General features: G+C 40.6%; 1 protein-coding gene across 2 annotated transcripts in view; it reads right to left on the reverse strand.

Annotated features, from left to right (window-relative positions):
• Positions 1–7,750: 7,750 nt before the first annotated feature.
• Positions 7,751–19,013, reverse strand: part of LOC113119240 (CD209 antigen-like protein E) — a 142,388-nt gene continuing 131,125 nt past the window's right edge. The window contains exons 1-5 of one of the 2 annotated variants that reach the window (XM_026288546.1): positions 9,122–9,794; positions 8,743–9,045; positions 8,503–8,630; positions 8,302–8,408; positions 7,751–8,205 (exon numbers count right to left, since the gene is read on the reverse strand). In XM_026288546.1, coding sequence (XP_026144331.1) covers positions 8,046–8,205; positions 8,302–8,408; positions 8,503–8,630; positions 8,743–9,045; positions 9,122–9,212 — 789 coding nt within the window. In that variant the 5' untranslated portion in view covers positions 9,213–9,794 and the 3' untranslated portion in view covers positions 7,751–8,045. Of the gene's footprint in view, positions 8,206–8,301; positions 8,409–8,502; positions 8,631–8,742; positions 9,046–9,121; positions 9,795–19,013 lie in introns of those variants that run through there. The other variant, XM_026288545.1, reaches the window with a different exon arrangement.

A 19,013-nucleotide genomic window follows, 5' to 3' on the forward strand; every position in this document is an offset into this window, starting at 1 on the left:
GAACTAATCATTTTGTTGAATGAACCGAAAATGAACGAATCTCTAGAAAGAATCATAATTTCCACCACTAATTAGTGCTGCAACGACGCGTCGACATCATCGCTTACGTCGAGAGAAAAAAAAAAAAAAAATTAATACGTCGACGCGCGTGCAATGCGTGGAAGCGTCACACTGTTTACATCTCGCATAATGGCATACAGTGAATGAAGAAGTTGCATTCTATCACAAACCGAGACCACTGTTATTAAAAGTATGAGAATACTTTAAACAGAGGACAAATAAAACGTCTCTTTGTTCCCTTTGCAAAACCGATATGGTGTACCACGGCAGCACAACTGCGATGAGCGAGCACCTCAGAGGAACATCTAGGCGCTCTCCGGTGTCTCCATGCAATTTAACTGGTTACCCTGTGATCTGGTGACCAACTTCCTGGTTCAGGTCTGATATTCTTGCGCTGCGGCATCCTGAAAAGTTGAGATGTTTTCAACTCTATGCGGAGCGGACGCGCCTGAGAAGGAAAAAAAAAAACAAAAAAAAAAAAACAAAGACGTGATGGGTGAACGGCCCCTTAAAAGACAGCGCGCCACGAGACAACAGTCACAAACCACCGAGCTACCCAGAATCAGCTCCAGATCTCTGGAAACCATGCTAAACCTTGCAGAACCATAACTACATTCTATGGTCATGATGCTAAAGAACATTTCAAGACGTCTCAGACAACGGTAAATTTATGGCTACCGTGGTTTAATTATAAATGCTGTCATAAACTCATAAACTCCACATTGGTTGAAAATGAACAAAGGTTGAAAATGTTACTAACCTGCCTACTCTTCCCACAGTCAAGGAGGGGGAACTCAGGGCCCAGTGGTTAGAGAGTGGACTCCTAACCCTAGGGTTGTGGGTTCGAGTCACGGCCCGGCCATGCCATGACTGAGGTGTCCTTGAGCAGGGCACCGAACCCCCAGCTGCACCCTGGGCACCGCAGCATAAATGGTTGCCCACTGCTCCGGGTGTGCGTTCACGGTGTGTGCGCGTTCACTGCCGTGTGTGCACTTGGATGGGTTAAATGCAGAGCTGCTTCCACAGGAGCCTTTTCCGTATCTCCTCACTGCCGCAGCAGTGTCTGCTCCCGCAGGAGCCCCTTTCGTATCTCCTCACTGCCGCAGCAGTGTCTGCTCCCGCAGGAGCCCCTTTCGTATCTCCTCACTGCCGCAGCAGTGTCTGCTCCCGCAGGAGCCCCTTTCGTATCTCCTCTGTCCGTTTCCACTGTCCGTCCAGCGAGCACCAGTCTCTCAGCGGACGCAGTAAATATAATTTGTTTCCACTGCCCGTCCAGCGAGCACGAGTCTCTCAGCGGACGCAGTAAATATTTATTTGTTTCCACTGCCCGTCCAGCGAGCACCAGTCTCTCAGCGGACGCAGTAAATATTTATCCGTTTCCACTGTCCGTCCAGCGAGCACCAGTCTCTCAGCGGACGCAGTAAATATAATTTGTTTCCACTGTCCGTCCAGCGAGCACCAGTCTCTCAGCGGACGCAGTAAATATTTATTTGTTTCCACTGCCCGTCCAGCGAGCACCAGTCTCTCAGCGGACGCAGTAAATATTTATCCGTTTCCACTGTCCGTCCAGCGAGCACCAGTCTCTCAGCGGACGCAGTAAATATAATTTATTTCCACTGTCCGTCCAGCGAGCACCAGTCTCTCAGCGGACGCAGTAAATATTTATTTGTTTCCACTGCCCGTCCAGCGAGCACCAGTCTCTCAGCGGACGCAGTAAATATTTATCCGTTTCCACTGTCCGTCCAGCGAGAACGAGTCTCTCAGCGGACGCAGTAAATATTTATCCGTTTCCACTGTCCGTCCAGCGAGCACCAGTCTCTCAGCGGACGCAGTAAATATTTATCCGTTTCCACTGTCCGTCCAGCGAGCACCAGTCTCTCAGCGGACGCAGTAAATATTTATTTGTTTCCACTGTCCGTCCAGCGAGCACCAGTCTCTCAGCGGACACAGTAAATATTTATCCGTTTCCACTGTCCGTCCAGCGAGCACCAGTCTCTCAGCGGACGCAGTAAATATTTATTTGTTTCCACTGCCCGTCCAGCGAGCACGAGTCTCTCAACGGACGCAGTAAATATTTATTCGTTTCCACTGTCCGTCCAGCGAGCACCAGTCTCTCAGCGGACGCAGTAAATATTTATTCGTTTCCACTGTCCGTCCAGCGAGCACGAGTCTCTCAGTGGACACAGTAAATATTTATTCGTTTCCACTGCCCGTCCAGCGAGCACCAGTCTCTCAGCGGACGCAGTAAATATTTATTTGTTTCCACTGTCCGTCCAGCGAGCACGAGTCTCTCAACGGACGCAGTAAATATTTATTTGTTTCCACTGTCCGTCCAGCGAGCACCAGTCTCTCAGCGGACGCAGTAAATATTTATCCGTTTCCACTGCCCGTCCAGCGAGCACCAGTCTCTCAGCGGACGCAGTAAATATTTATCCGTTTCCACTGCCCGTCCAGCGAGCACCAGTCTCTCAGCGGACGCAGTAAGTCCATCCAGCGAGCACTAGTCTCTCAGCGGACGCAGTAAATATTTATCCGTTCCACTGTCCGTCCAGCGAGCACTAGTATATTTATCCGTTTCCACTGTCCGTCCAGCGAGCACCAGTCTCTCAGAGGACGCAGTAAATATTTATCCGTTTCCACTGTCCGTCCAGCGAGCACTAGTCTCTCAGCGGACGCAGTAAATATTCATCCGTTTCCACTTTCCGTCCAGTGAGCATGAGTCTCTCAGCGGACGCAGTAAATATTTATTCGTTTCCACTGTCCGTCCAGCGAGCACGAGTCTCTCAGCGGACGCAGTAAATATTTATTTGTTTCCACTGTCCGTCCAGCGAGCATGAGTCTCTCAGCGGATGCAGTAAATATTTATTCGTTTCCACTGTCCGTCCAGCGAGCACCAGTCTCTCAGCGGACGCAGTAAATATTTATTCATTCCACTGTCCGTCCAGCGAGCCTCAGTCTCCCAGCGGACCCAGTAAATATCTATTTTTCATTATAATTTTTCTTTCCTCTGTCTGTCCAGCGAGCCTCAGCCTCCCAGCGGACACAGGAAATACCTATTTGTCTTCTCTATCAGTCCGCGAGCACTAGTCTCACAGCGGACCTAATAACATCTATTTTTCCACTGTTTGTCCAGCGAGCACTAGTCTCCCAGCGGATGCAGAAATATCCATTGATTTCCCTGTCCGTCCAGCGAGCACTAGTCTCTCAGCGGATGCAGTAATTATCTAATTCCTTCTACCTGTCCATTGGGCCTCAGTCTCCAAGGGGACACCGTAAATACATATTTTTTCCTCTGCCTGTCCAGCGAGCACTAGTCTCTCAGCGGACGCAGTATGCATCCATCTCTTCCTGTTCTTCGTCCAGCAAGCCCAGTCTTCCAGCAGACGCAGGGACATAATTCGTCTCCCATATCTGTCCAGCGAGCCTCAGTCTCCCAGCGGACGCAGTAATATCTATTGGTTTCCTCTGTCTGTCCAACGAGCACTAGTGTCCCAGCGGACGCGGTAAATACCTATTCATTCCTCTACCCGTCCAGCGAGCCTCAGTCTCCCAGTGGACGCAGTATGCATCCATCTCTTTCTGTTCTTCATCCAGCGAGCCAGTCTTCCAGCGGATGCAGGAATATAATTTGTTTCCTCTATCTGTCCAGCGAGCCTCAGCCTCCCAGCGGATACATTACGCATCTAGTCAATATATCATTACACCTCGCAGGCAGACGGTGGAGCCCGTCTTCCCGACACCGTAACTGCTTCTTCCTCAACTATTAACCAACAGGACCTGCCTGCTCCTCTACTTCTGCCAGAGGCAATGCAAGATCTCCTGGTCAAACGACCATACTTCTAAAAAAGTCAGCCCGCCAAATCTCTGCGTTTTGGGGGGTTCGTAGTCTGGCGGCTGTCCTTTTGCTCTCTTGTTTTTGGGGGGAGTACTCTGGGTTCGGGCCACATCCCGAGCTCGGAGCCCTCCACCCGGACAGCACGTCAAATACGCATAAACTTACGGTATTAATATACGTAGATGTGAACTCGTGAAATACTGTTTTATAACAAAGTTCGGGAGGAACAGTCGCAGTTAATTAACCTGATTAACACAAGTGGAGACCAATCAGTAATCAACTCATGACAAGGCATAAATAACAGCAGAACCTATCTCTGTTCATTGACAGTTTTCAGCATCCCTCCTCCACCCCATTTCTCCTCACTTATAGATCCATCTACTCTTACCACAACCAGGGGGAGTACTCTGGGTTCGGGCCACATCCCGAGCTCGGAGCCCTCCACCCGGACAGCACGCCAAATACGCATAAACTTACGGTATTAATATACGTAGATGTGAACTCGTGAAATCTAGTGTATGATTAAAATGATGAGTGGGCCCGGTGACATTTTGCTTGACTCCAAAAGAGTTTATTAGGTCAGTAAACGCAAGTCCTCATGTATCATTTGCATTATCAACATGAATATTAAAATCTCCCATGATTAGCGCCTTATCAACTGTAACCAGAAGGTCTGAGAGGAAATCTGCAAATTCTTTTAGGAATTCTGTATACGGTCCTGGTGGTTTATACAAAGTAGCCAGAGCAAGAGATACATTAGATTTCTTTTGCATGTCTGACAGTGTAACATTTAGCAGAAGTATTTCAAAAGAGTTAAACCTGTATCCTGTTTTCTGGGTAACATTGAGAATATCACTATATATTGTTGCAACACCTCCTCCACGACCAGTCTTACGGGGCTCATGCTTATAACAGTAGTTTGGTGGAGTAGACTCATTTAGACCAAAAAAATCATTTGGTTTTAGCCAGGTTTCAGTCAAGCAGAGTACATCAAAACTATTATCTGTGATAATTTAATTTACAATAACTGCTTTTGGTGTGAGTGATCTAATATTTATGAGCCCAAACTTTAAAAATTGTTTTTGTTAATTTACTTTACATGTTTCTGGTTTAATCACGATAAGATTTTTTCTAGATCCTACATTAAATTTATATTTGACCTCACTATTCGGGAACAGACACAGTCTTAATAGATTGTACAGTGCAAGTACTTTTATAATTTAAGTGGGTGGAACAAAAGTCATCATAATAGTTATTTGAGAATTGTCTTACTAGTCACATGGAGCGAAGAGTCCTGGAGATGTTGTCAGAGAGCAGCTCTGCTCCGATTCTGCTGGGCTGCAGACCATCAGTGCGAAACAGTCTAGGACGCTCCCAGAAAAGATTCCAGTTATTAATAAATAGCAGTTTCTGTTCTTTACACCATGACAACAACCATTCATTTAAAGCAAAAAGTCTACTGAACCTTTCATGTCCTCGTCGATACGTGGGCAGTGGTCCTGACACAACGATCTTCGTGCTGCGAACCGTCTTGATCAGGCTTCTGTAGTCCCTCTTCAGCGTCTCCGTCTGCATTCTAATTCTTTAATTTCTCTAATGAGTATTTTATTATTATTTTATTATTAAACACAGGAGGTAATTAATGATGCTTACATTATAAAAATGTGTAAATTCACACACAACAAATCTTTAATTTGGTCATAATTGCAGGTGCTTATCTTAATAAAAGAAGGTTTAGAGAAAATATGAAATAAGTTGTTAATAAATGTTATTATATATTATAAAGAGTTTTATAATTTAATACATCTAAAAGGTCATCTACCTATTTCCATGTGCCTTCCATATCAACTGTCAGTCAAACCAATCTTGAATATTTGCCATGAGAAATCTTTTTTTGCAAACTCCTAATAGAATAAACCAGACATGCAACTTCCAAAAAGTCCTAGTTTTTTAATCCACCCTTTCTTTACTCACTTTTTATCTCTGATGATGATGATCAGATCTGCTCATCTCTCTGTACAGTAACTGAAGGAAATGGGTATATGGGTTGCAAAATTCATTTTGAAATGTAATTTGCAAAATGGCAACTCATTTCTTTATTTAAATTGAATTTTTTCCATGAAAATGTAATTATATAATTTACATTTGCCATTTCCTTAACTAGTTTTAATATGTAAATTAAAAACATATTTTAACGCTTTGTAAGTTGTGAAATTAAAATAAAATAATATTACCCAAATTTATTAGATGTTTATGTCCAAGCAAAAACTTTACCAAAATTAACATTAAAATTCTTATTTTACCAAAATGCTTTTAGACTTAAGGGTTGGACATTTGAGATTGCATTTTCTTTGTGCTACCGCGAGATAATTGTAGCAAAATGCAGTGTGAATTTCAAAATACTGTCATGATCTCAATGGGGTCTGAGGCATTTGCTGTCCCGGAGCACATGGTTTTTGTTTTGCTGGCTCGCCAGGTGTTTCACCACTATGTTTTCTCCGCCCCTCTTGTTATCCATGTTAACGCATTCTCTTTCTCCTGCACCCTGTTTTACACTGATTATCTTCCCTTTATCATGCCCTTGTGTTTGTTGTCTTGTGTCAGTCTGTATAAGCATTGTTTAAAGCTCAACTTTCTCCCTGCTAGTCATAGTTTTCTGAATCAGGTTTGTTTATGTTATTTTTTTCTCTGTCTAGTCGGTCTGGTGTTCCTGTTTTCCCTGCTTTGTCTCTAGTTACTCCTGCTACGGCTTACCAGTGCTGACTCGCCACCTGTCCCCCACTGCTGTGGGGCTGATGCCGGAAAGATCTCTGCGCTGGTCTTTCTTGCTGAGTGCTGGCGGTTTTGTGTTCCTGCCAGTTAAGTATTTGTGTCAATAAACATCTATCATTCATTCAACCGCAGTTGGATCCTGGTCCTGCTTCTGAGAAATGCAGTCTGAGCCAAAGGTGCAGCAAAATGGTTGCAAAAAAAGTTATTTAAATGTCTTTTATTTTTCTTCAATACACTGACACGTACACGTTTGAATTGCATTTTCATTAAATATCCTGCGATGATGTAGTTAAAGTCGACATGGATTTGTAAATGCCTTCCAAGCCTATCACGCCCTGACCTGTCAATCATTATATCAAGGCGGGCTCAGCAACAAGATGCACAATAAATAAATATTCACCATTTACCAAATGCTTTTCACCTGCCTCAACCTCTCACTACTCTTTTACACTACGATTGAACATAAGCATTCCCATTTTGCAAATTACATCAAAAAGATTATTTTGCTACCCATATGCTTCCGTTAATAAACTCCTGTTGCTTATAATTAGTAAGGTAGTTACAGTAGTAATAGTAAGGTAAAAGCCATAGTAAAATTCATGCTAATAAAGACCTAGTTAATACTGAGAATTTATTCCTACACTATTTTTTATTTTTATTTTTTTAAATCACTTGCTCCTAATGTTTGTGTTGCTTGTGTTTTTGTCAAGGTGTTTGGTTTCTCTTGTTGCGTCTGTCCATATCCCATGCTCCATCAGTGTATTGTGCTGGTCAACTTGTGGTTTCACTGATCAGAGAACAGTGTGTGAAGCCCTAAGTCACATGACATGTAACTAAAGTAAGTGACTTCTTTCTGTGTGACTTTTAAATCCTGCATGAAATTAAAATTCACAACATTTCTTCACACCATTGCATGACAGTAACACCACTTGCAGCTCCGGAGCTTCATTTCCTCTGTATTTACATGTATTTAATCATGTCTCTAAAGCAGGTCACAGTGTGCGGCAAGAGATCAAATCTTCTCAGATGTGTATTTGATTCTTAAGAAACACTTCAAATTCTTACTGGTGCTACAGAACTAATAACAACCAGTGAATTGGAGCCATACATTATCTTTAATAATAACATAAGAGTAACATTTAAACAGCATGCTTAATATAAAGTAAGCAATCTTGGGATTAGCTTTCAAAAAACCGAACATTGAAATAACGGTAAGCCACATATGTAGGAATTAAGAATATTTAGGTAGCAACTACAAAATTAATACATGTATAGTCCTAAACAGGTATTACTTCTAGATCAGGACTGTTCAGTCTTAAAGACTTGAGCTTTATAAAAAATAGGAATAAAACCCTATGAAAAAAAGTGTGTGCTGTTCCTAGGGGCGAAATCTCTTCTCACAGATCCATTGATACAAGTCATTGCAATCAACATCAATCCACCCTATTAATTCAGGGTTCTTTTTTAAATAAGTCACAGCACAATTCTCTTGTCCTCCTCCATTTGGCTCTGTTATATGTCCACTGGATGCCCAGAACCTGCAGGAGATCAGCATTAGATATTTAGTGCTGCTTTCTGCGTGATATGATACTGACTGTGAGAATCACATAATAATCCGTTCAATTCTTTCTCACCCAGACGTCACGCTGGTGCCATCAACCCATTTCCATCTGCCCTCTTCCTTGGCGTCAGTCGCACCAATCCAAAATTCTCTTTTATCAGTAATTTTTTTAACAAAATCCTTAAATAGATTTTAGCAATTACATATTTACATTATGAACCCACAATGGACACATTTTATATGACATCACAGACATACAGTATCTCTCACTCACTTGTTCCTCTCTGTTGTTTATGATGATCAGATCTGCTCCTCTTTCTGTACAGTCTCTTCTGCTCTCAGTCCAGCTCTTCTTCATTGACGACATGAAGTAAAAGCTGAAGTTAGAGTGTAACCATCCATCTGTAAACACAACCAGTTCAGTTATTAGCTTATTATTCCCTCCTAGAGTACAGTAAATAATGACACTTGTTTTTAGTAATAGCATATTGCTTAGTTGCAGTTCAAAGATCACCTGTTTCATTGATAATCTTCTGCAGTTGATTAAACTGGTTTCTTTCTTTAGTCAGGATGTCATTGTTGATTAACAATCCATTCCTTTCATTTGTCATGTTTATGTACTTGGTTAGAAGCAGGTCACTCTGTTCTGTGAGGTTGTTAATCTTGGTTAGTAGCTTGTGTGTCTCTTCTGTGTAGGTTGTGTTCTTTGTATGGATGTAGACACACAGCACTATGACCGCAGTCAACAGAAGAACACACAGCAGCAACAAACACACTGCAGCTGTTCTGAAACTTCTAATCTGTACTGAATCACTTCCTGAAGATGAAAGGTATAAAGATAAAAGTTTCTTAATTTCTACACCCAATAAAATGAAAGTTTGCTTGCATTTTACCTGTGTGTTGAGGTGTATGGTTTGCCCTGGTGCCTCTGTCCATATCACATGTTCTGTCAGTGATCACATTGCCGTAAATACTCTCAGACATTTTTGAGTAGATTTCCTTCAGTCGTATGAATTATGGAAGCAGTGCGTTTTTAATGTGTGGTCTTTTTAAGACTCCTCACTTAGCAGATGAGCTGAAAATTTACAATGTATAGCAGTGTGTTATTTCCTGCTTTTATAAGAAGAATAAATTGTCACATGATTTGGTGTTGCTTGGGTTCACACTTTGCTCCGGGCATCTTCAACATATTTATAATTACAGAAGAACAGAAACTATCTGAAGTCAATGTGTTAAGTTAAAAATCGCATGACAAGCAAAATTTAACAAGAACCTAGAAATGTTTAGCACTTAACCATGTTTAGAATAAGTTGGCTTATTTTCTGGCTTTTGAATGAAGCTTACTGAACTGTGAGCTCTTATCATCTTATCACACACTGCTGCTGTTCAGAAGCTAGTTCATGAGCAAATTACTCATGATACATGGAAGTAAATGGGTTTTTATGCAACTATGCATACATTTGGTTGGTTACTGTCTTAAAGGTCCAGTTTTTCGTGCTTTTTTGAAGCTTTGATTGTGTTTACAGTGTGCAATATTACGTGTTCATGTTTTGCAGTATTTTTCACACAATTCACCCATCTGTACACCGCGGTTTTCACTGTCATAAAAATGGGCGATGACTTCCTTGTTCTATAAAGTCCCTCCTTCAGAAATGTGTAACGAGTTCTGATTGTGCCAGCGGTTCCTGTGTTGTGATTCGACACCAGCTAAGAGCACGCTGCCCTCCTGGAAACGTGATTGGGCTAGTTTTGAGAAGCAAGTGGGTAGGATTTGTTTTGAAAACCTGGCAATCCTGATCTGAACCATAGACGGTAAAAGAATGCATGTGCTGGAGATGTACTTAGACCACAGGAGCGTTTTTACTGACGAGATGCGCATGAAAATCGCATAAAATTTTTTTGCACAGCCCTAACATCTAGTTAACAAAGCTAAACAGCGTTGCCCTTTGTGTAATAAGTTACAGAAACTGTTAAACGCACCAACTTAAATAATAAAATACACTTACCAGTTGTGGTCCATAAACAACGCCTTCTCCAGACAAAGAGGGAACTGCTCCATCTTTCAAGAATAATCTTTGTGCGAATCCGGCATTAAACTGATTGAGATTGAGGAAGTTGTCCTCAGAAAGATGTCCTCAGCAAAATGTGCTGCACGTAGTTTTACATGTGGATAATAATTTTAGGGAACCGAATTAAGCATAAATTGTAACCATTAATCTCCAAGTAGAGCGTCCCTGGGAAGCCCAAACAAAGGTGATGGGTCTCCGAGATGAAAATTAAACGCCCCCTTTTTGTGAATTCATGTGGGCGGAGGTTAGTCAAAAAACTGTTTTAGTGACGTCATTACTGCAGGAACTAGAGGGATGTAGTCCAAAAAGAATTCGCCTACATTTTTTTTGTAGGCGAATTCTGTTAAATGAAATATCTCGTGTGGCATTGAACTTTGAGCTTTAGAATTTTACAGATATTATGTATACTCTAACAACAACATTACACACTAAATAAAGTTTAAAAGATGGGATCACGAAGAAGGGGACCTTTAAAGTGCCCCTATTCTGGGTAATGAAAGGTTCATATTTTGGTGTTGGGAGTCCCCAGCAACAGGTTGACCTGCATGCAAGGTCAAAAAACACTTTCATTGTCTTAAAATATGCATTTAATTTTTTTTATATTTTTTGCAGTTTGTTTAACGATTAATTTTGCCAATCTCCTCCTTTGCGTGATGCTAAACTGCGGTGATTAGTCTGATAACCCAGTCAGTCATGATTGGTCTACTGCTTGCAGCGCTGGTCAATAAGAGAATGCCCATCACCATTACTAAAGCTTGATTTATACTTCTGCGCCGGACCTACGCAGTAGCCTTCTATGCCATAGGCTAAGCGTCAGTGTAATAATATAATCTCCATAATCATAATAAAAAGCAAAACCTAAACTAAAGCCCAGGCCTGGTCCTCTCTCCTCCTTCACTATCGTTGCTCCAGTTTTATATCTTTCCATCTCCTCAGTGGGACTCGAGACCGGTGGTGGGTCGCAGGTGTCGCTGATTTCCCAATCATTCCGCCGGCCTCACTCCTTGTTCCCACATCCCTCGGCCCCGCCCCACTCGCCACAGTCAGTTTTCATTTATACTTCTAAATCGTTATCAGCGGCAACCTGCAGTACACATGCAAACTGCTAGTCTGTAGTTGCTGGTGTGACCTGCAGCACCTCAACAAAAGCCGAAGAAGAAGTGCTTTGTCAGAGAAGCATTATGGCCATGACAGCGGAATAATAATTAAATCATTATTTAAAACTTATTTAAAAGATGGCATTCTTTCAATCTGCACAAGGTCTTGTACCATGGCAGATCAACATTGTTTTTCATGGAAATCTACTGATGTATAATGCTATTTAGTATAATGAATAAGACATTCGTTATTTGCTTTATATTATTTTATATAAGAAGGTGTAACAAAATATATTAAAGTGCACATATACACACACAAAACTCAAGTAAATATTAAGCGAAGGATTCTACCAGACCTATCATATCGCTTGTGGTCCTCATAGAATTGATGAGCTGTTCATTTTTGGAGAGGTGCACGTCAGGCTATGGTGTAGGATACGGTTTAGGATGTGTGTCTATGTGTAGGCTACGACATAGATTCAACACAGAAGTATAAAACACAAAACAGCCATGATATATGTGTTAGCCCAATGTAGAAACATATTGATAAAGCACTGCAATTGGTCCACTAATGTATTGCTCTATTCTTTATCAGAACTACAAGTAATAACAACGACAAACATTCACTATTCATCCATAAATTTCTAGACAATTGTGAATGAAAAGATATTGCTGCAGAGACCTACAAGCTGCGCAGAGCAAACACAATACACAACTAAATACGTATTTTGCATACTAGAGTAGGCTTCTCCACAGGAATACGCTACAGTGTTTGAGGCAGGGAAGGTTCAAGTTTTCCCGGGTCTGCACACACAAGTGTGCGGGCATAAATATGCTAATGTTTCAGTTTGATGTCACCTTAAAATAATTAAAGTTTCATTTAAAAAATGACTTGTTATCATGCCTCAGCGTTGACTCTTTCTTTTTAAAAACAGTAGCTTTATACAAGGTGCACTTTTAGATTTAAAACTTTGCAGGATGTTTTTATTCACTTAGAGCTGTGTTACACACTGCATGAATGGTAATTCTCAAAAATCCATAATAGGGGCACTTTAAAAGTTCTATACTAGCATGAGGGGAACACCACAAACTCACTGTAGCTGCTCTGGAGCTTTACTTCCCCATTTACACTCTGCATATTTAAGGTTGCCATGATTTTGCCAAGTAAGACATGTTCCTTGATCAACATCTTTTGATGATCAACATTATTGTCCAGAAATATAGACTTAACCCTATCCTACCCATACACCTAATCCTACCAATAATTTATTTCTAAAATCAGTGTGAAATGATGGCTGAATAGTGTAGAAGCACCTCAACCTGAATGTAAACCTAAAACAAATATTTCCTGAAAAGTTATATCTCAATTATGATTGCCTGATTGGAATGTTGTTCCAGGATCAACAAGGATGGATACTTGGTGAAATCATGTTTGCTGTGTATTTAAGCATGTAAGACTTCCCCTAAGGCCTGACTGAAATGCTGTCCAATTTGGATGAAGCTTAATCTGGGGGAGACGGTCCTATGGAGCCAAAAGAGTCTCAATAAAGATAAATGCACACACTATATTCACATATGCACACATAGGATTCATACATGCACACACATGATTCATAAAAACACACACAGGATACACAAATGTGCAAAATGTAATTAATTAAACAAAATTTAAAAAGCACAGAAGATTCACAAATGCACACAAAATTCAGAAATGCACACAAAATTCAGAAATACACACACAATTCAGAAATGCAAACAACATTTACAAATGCACTCAAGATACACAAATGCACAGAACAAGATTCAGAAATGTATTTCTGATGCACACACACATATATCTTGATTTACAAACTGCTTGCGGTCTGTGAACTTCACTGCATTTGTGTGTGAATTTTGAGACTCCTCTGACTTGGCTCGACACACAAATGCATGGAATGATCAGCAACCAATCAGATATCTCCCTTCTTTTAGCCAATCACAAGAATGCACTCCACGTGGTTGTTTACTTATAAGCCAGTCACATGAACGTGTTCACACAGCCTATTTATGAAATTGTATGGAAATACAGATGTTTAGATTACAATTCAGGTTTAAAGTGAGTCGCCTGCTGCGTGAGGTAAGTGAGTCGTTCGCTAAGGAAAGTGAGTCTTTGCTGCATGAGGAAAGTGAATCGTTCGCTGAGGAAAGTGAGTCGTTCGCTGATTGAGGAAAGTGAGTCGTTCGCTGATTGACATATAAGTAAACTTCCCCACGTGGGGTGCATTCTTGTGATCGGCTCAAACAAGGGAGATATCTGATTGGTTGCAGATCATTCCCTGTTTAAAAAAAAAGGCATTTGTGTGTCGAGCCAAGTTAGAGGAGTCTCAAAATTCACACACAAATGCAGTGAAGTTCACAGACCGCAAGCAGTTTGTAAATCAAGATATATGTGTGTGTGTGCATCAGAAATACATTTCTGAATCTTGTCCTGTGCATTTGTGAATCTTGAGTGCATTTGTAAATGTTGTTTGCATTTCTGAATTGTGTGTGCATTTCTGAATTTTGTGTGCATTTCTGAATTTTGTAAGCATTTGTGAATCTTCTGTACTTTTTAAATTTTGTGTGTGTATTTGTGAATTTTTTGTGCATTTGTGTATCCTGTGTATTTATGAATTATGTGTGTGCATGTATGAATCCTATGTGTGCATATGTGAATGTAGTGTTTGCATTTATCTTTATTGATACTCTTTTGGCTCCATACGGTCCAGACTGGCAGATAGTGGAAACCACGCCTGTAGACAGAGTACCTGGCACAGCAGATCAGTACGGCAGACACACGGTTGGACTGTAAACTGGAACTGGGACTCAGACTCTAAATAATAGCTGCTAACACACACATACAAACAGCTTAAAGCAAGAGGGTGAAAAGAACATCGCACTCACATCAAACAATTCCAGGCTACAGACAAGAAAAAAGAACAGGGAGAAGGAGCCAGCGCAATCAGCGTGAAGACACAGAACAGGTGCGTGCACAGGTGCCTGAATGCCAGTGGTAACAGAGAACAGCTGAATCCAATGAGAGAAGAACAATAGGGGAGGAAAAGACACACAAAACAAGAGTAATCAAACTTGGCTCATGACAGGACCCCTCCCCCGAGGAGCTCCCCCTGGTGCTCCCGAGAAAGAGGACTGGCGAGAGCGAAGGAAATCATACATAAGCGAGCAGTCCAGGACGACCTGAGCTGGAATCCAAATCCTCTCCTCTGGACCATAACCTTCCCAATCGACGAGATACTGGTAGCCCCGACCCCGGCAACGCATGTCCAGCAATAGGGTCAGGAGATTGGAAAAATTGAGAAATGGAAACATTTTGTTTACAACTCACGTAATTGTGAATTGTAATTATGTATGCTTATATTGGTTCTGTTCTGTACCCCAGGGGGGTTTGTCTTGCTGCTCTCCCTGCTCTGTCCAAGCATGGCTGCATGGACAGGCGTGTGGAGTGTTGCCCAGAACATAACCATACCGCCAACACTAACTGTATGGAATTATAATTGTCATAAATATACTTGACGGAAGCGGAAAATAAACATTAAAGCACGGTTTGTTTAATTTGTATCTTTTTCAGTAATTTCCAATAATTTTGTGGATTTTTTGTTTGTTTGTTTGAAATTCCGCTGGTCTCTACAATGTAGATGTCATAGCAACCTTATTTACAGAAAATACATGTTTGATATGTATCACTTTCTTTAAATAAACCACTCATATAAAGTTTTGGTCATATGACCCCCTAACAATCGTGTTAAATAATCATGATTACAATATTGACCAAAATAATTGTGATTATGATTTTTGTCATAATCGAGCAGCCCTACTCTACATGCACCACCAGAGACGGAGAAAAGATGAGAATGTCATCTAAGTATACCAAAACGAAAATGCTGACCTCAAATCGGATGACATAAGGGGCAAAGGCTAGCGATTCTTGACTGTTATGTCATTAAACCCCCTGTAATCAATAGGGGCGTAATTAGCCATCCTTCTTTTTAACAGGTGGAAGGAACGATAGTACCGGCAGCAAGACCTTCTGATAAATATTTCTCAAGAGCCTCGCACTTGGGGGCAGGCAAAAAGTATAAACAACCGCTGGGGGGAGTGGTGCCAGGAAGTAGTTCTGTACTGCAGTCATAAGGACGGTGAGGAGGGAGAGTCGCAGCCCAGGAAGACTTCCCACAGATCATGATACTCCTCCAACACTCCAGAAAAATCTGGAGACTGAGGCCATTCTTAATGCATCTAAAATGAAATTAATTTTTGATTAAGATAAATGGTAAGGCCATATAGGTAAAAGCTGTAGTAAACTATTTGGGTTGTTTAATAGATAATAAATTAATGGGTGATTTTATGGCTAGAAAGGCATTCATAAAAATATGAGGTAAAATTAGGTTTTTAGCGAGGCAAGAAAGTTTATTAGACATTCACTCTTTAAAATGAATCGCAGGTGCCTTGATTCAACCTCATTTTGATTATGCTTCCTCCTTTTGGTATTGTAGTTGTTCCCAAGTTATGAAGAATAAATTGCAAAAGGCTCAAAATAAATTAGTTTGGATAATTTTAAAAAGTACATTTAAGGAGTTGGGGATATTGACTGTGGAAAAAAGGGTGGTCTTTTTAAAAATGGTATCCAAGTTATCTAGAAATTATTTTTATATGGTGAGTCAGCAGCATTCATATAAAACTAGGGGTAGGGATTTTAATATTTGTCCATGTAAATTTAAGAGTTTGGTGGGGAATTTTTTTTTTTTATATATACTAGTGCTATGTTAACATCGAGGGCCACAATGGAAATAAGCCAAGGGCTTTAGTTCATTAACAATTTTGTGAAAAATAAATATATAAATAAACTGTAAGAAATTTGTATGGTGTAATCTCTATTGTGAATTTTATCGCATTGTGAGTTTATTGAATCGTTACATCCCAATATGCTACTAGTTTTTGCTTATCATGCTGATTTGTCCAGTAAAGTTCAGCCGGTGTCTTTTTTTTTTTTTTTTGTCAGGCTAGTTACATTTATTTTGGGCTACCAAAACTTGAAAAATGCCTGCCTGGAAGGGCTACCAGGAATTTAGAAATTTTGTGTGTCCTGAGTTTCCCAAAAGCATTGTTAATAATGGCATTGCCTGCGACCGTGCGAAACAAGCCCTGTCAATTTTGACTCAGCAATTCTTTTGTGCTGATCACTTCTCCATAGAGAGGTTTATCATCATTTAAAGTTTGGTTAATTCATTAAACAAATCTATTGTACATAATTTGGACAACTGTACCAGTTGTTTTGGCTACTTTTATTATGTGTTTGGTGTGTCTGGATTCGTTTTGAAGCTTGGAATGCAGCATGAAATGACACAGAATCCCATTCATTGTATTCAATGAATTTATATTGATTGGAAAATTTAAATGACATAACATTTTTTTTTTTGTTGTTGTTCATAGAAATTCTGTGGAAAACTTATGTTGTTAAAAATAAAATACAAAGAAAATACAAATCTGTTATATGTCACTTTTATTTAGAGTTGGAAAGCATAAAAACAAGACATCAAGTTAATATGTTCATTTGTGTTACAAAGCTTAAGTATTCTAAAGTATTTAGATTAAGTTACTAAACCTGAGTAATCTAACAAATCACGTTAAAGGTGCCATATGCAAAAATTGAGGTAAAAATATCCAAAAAATGACCTACACGCATCAAAAGAATGAGAAGAAATAAGGGCGATGATGTCATAAAAAAAATGTCAAGTTATAGTGCTGCAGAGATATCAACCTTAATTAGCATTAGCATTACTAGCCACGGCCCGACAGGTGTCGTAATACCAGTTTCGGCCATGGGAGGTGGTATGCGGGCAACATAACCACCAGCCAACCTGCAATACACAAATAACTCGCACGGCTTGTGGGCGTACCTGAACCTGATGTCAATCATGTGGAAAGTACAGCCCACTACTTCATTTCAGTTCAGGGAAGAGAGCGGAAGGATGGCTCAAGCCCTTGGCAGGAGACCACCACCCGCTACAGGGAAACAACTGCGCTCGGAATCACAAATCAAATCCGATAAGAATACCAGAGTAAACATCGGCACTGCTTTCAATCGCTGGAGACAACTGATGGACCTGAAAGAAATGAGGTTCGACTCCGAACTTGCAACATTTCTTTTGGATTGGTAAAGTTAGATGCTGTTAGTATTTCGCTAGAAGTTTGTTTTATATGCTTGTGTATTTTTTTTTCGGGAAGTTATAACATAGAAATGTATCGAAGGTGCGGTCACACTAGCCTTTGAACGTGCAAAATTATTTTGGACGCCGCTGCGAAATATGGGCGGTAGCAAGATATAACGGTTTCCCCTTAGTTATCACAACATGGGTTAATCTGTGCTTTTACTGTGTCTTTGGCAACGGCGTCGAAAGCATCTTATTATATTGTACTCTGTCTCTCTCTCTCTTTAAATATATACACACTAAACAATAAAAAAAATATAGAACTTGTCCTCATAAAAATTTGCCATCTGTTCCTGTTTCCATTGAGACTGCGAACCATGCAGCTTCTTTTTTTATTATCTTTTAAATATGTATTTTATATAAAATAGGATGCTGCGCTACGGCTAAAATTAGCACTTCATTTTTTAATTTCTGTACAGAGAGGTCACGCAGTGACGTATCGATCATCTACTGTTCACACGACTTCACGTGATGCGAATTCGCAGGTCAGAGTTCACCAAACTTGAACTTTCGAACACAGCGAAATGCGAAAATTTTCGCATGAGCCTGCGTTTCCGGTCTGACGCATTTGCATGCGTATGAATGGAAGTCAATGGAACGAAAAGTGCAGTGTGACCGCCCCTTTAGGCTTCGGCTTTGGCTGTAGGGTTGTTGTGAAGGTAGGGGCGGAGCATAGAGACTATGCCGTTTCTCATTTGTTACTCTAGAGTAGACCAATTCACTTTATTGAGGCATACTGCCCCCATCTGGTATGGAATGTGGAGTATGACTTGATTTTTTTGCCAGACATAACAGATGGCACCTTTAATGATTACATTTTAAAGTTTGTTTTTTGTAATCTGTAAGTGAAATACATTTTAAAAGTAACTTTCCCAGCCCTGATGATAATTATACAGTGGATTGTGTTCACCGACAAAGTATTCCTGAGCCCATATTATGATTTGTATTACATTAGCATTCCTGTATGTGATGCAGTGCTGTCTGAGGGCCTGAAGACCACGGGCATCCAGTATGGTTTTCTGGCCTTGACCCTTACGCACAGAGATTGTACCAGATTTTCTGAATCTTTGGTTGATATTATGCACAGTAGATGATGATAACTTCGAACCCTTTGCAATTTTTCTCTGAGAAACTCCTTTCTGTTATTGCTCCACTATTTTTTGCCACAGCATTGGGGGAACTGGTGATCCTCCGCCCATCTGGTGATCCTCCGCCCATCTTCTGAAGGAACACTGCCACTCTGAGAGGCTCTTTTGTTGCCAATTGACGTAATAAGTTGCAAAGTGGTTCTCAAGCTGTTGCTTATATGTACATTTAACTTTTCTGGCCTCTTATTGCTACCTGTCCCAACTATTTTGGAATGTGTAGCTC

Source organism: Carassius auratus, chromosome 19 (assembly GCF_003368295.1).
Source record: "Carassius auratus strain Wakin chromosome 19, ASM336829v1, whole genome shotgun sequence".
NCBI lineage: Eukaryota > Metazoa > Chordata > Actinopteri > Cypriniformes > Cyprinidae > Carassius > Carassius auratus.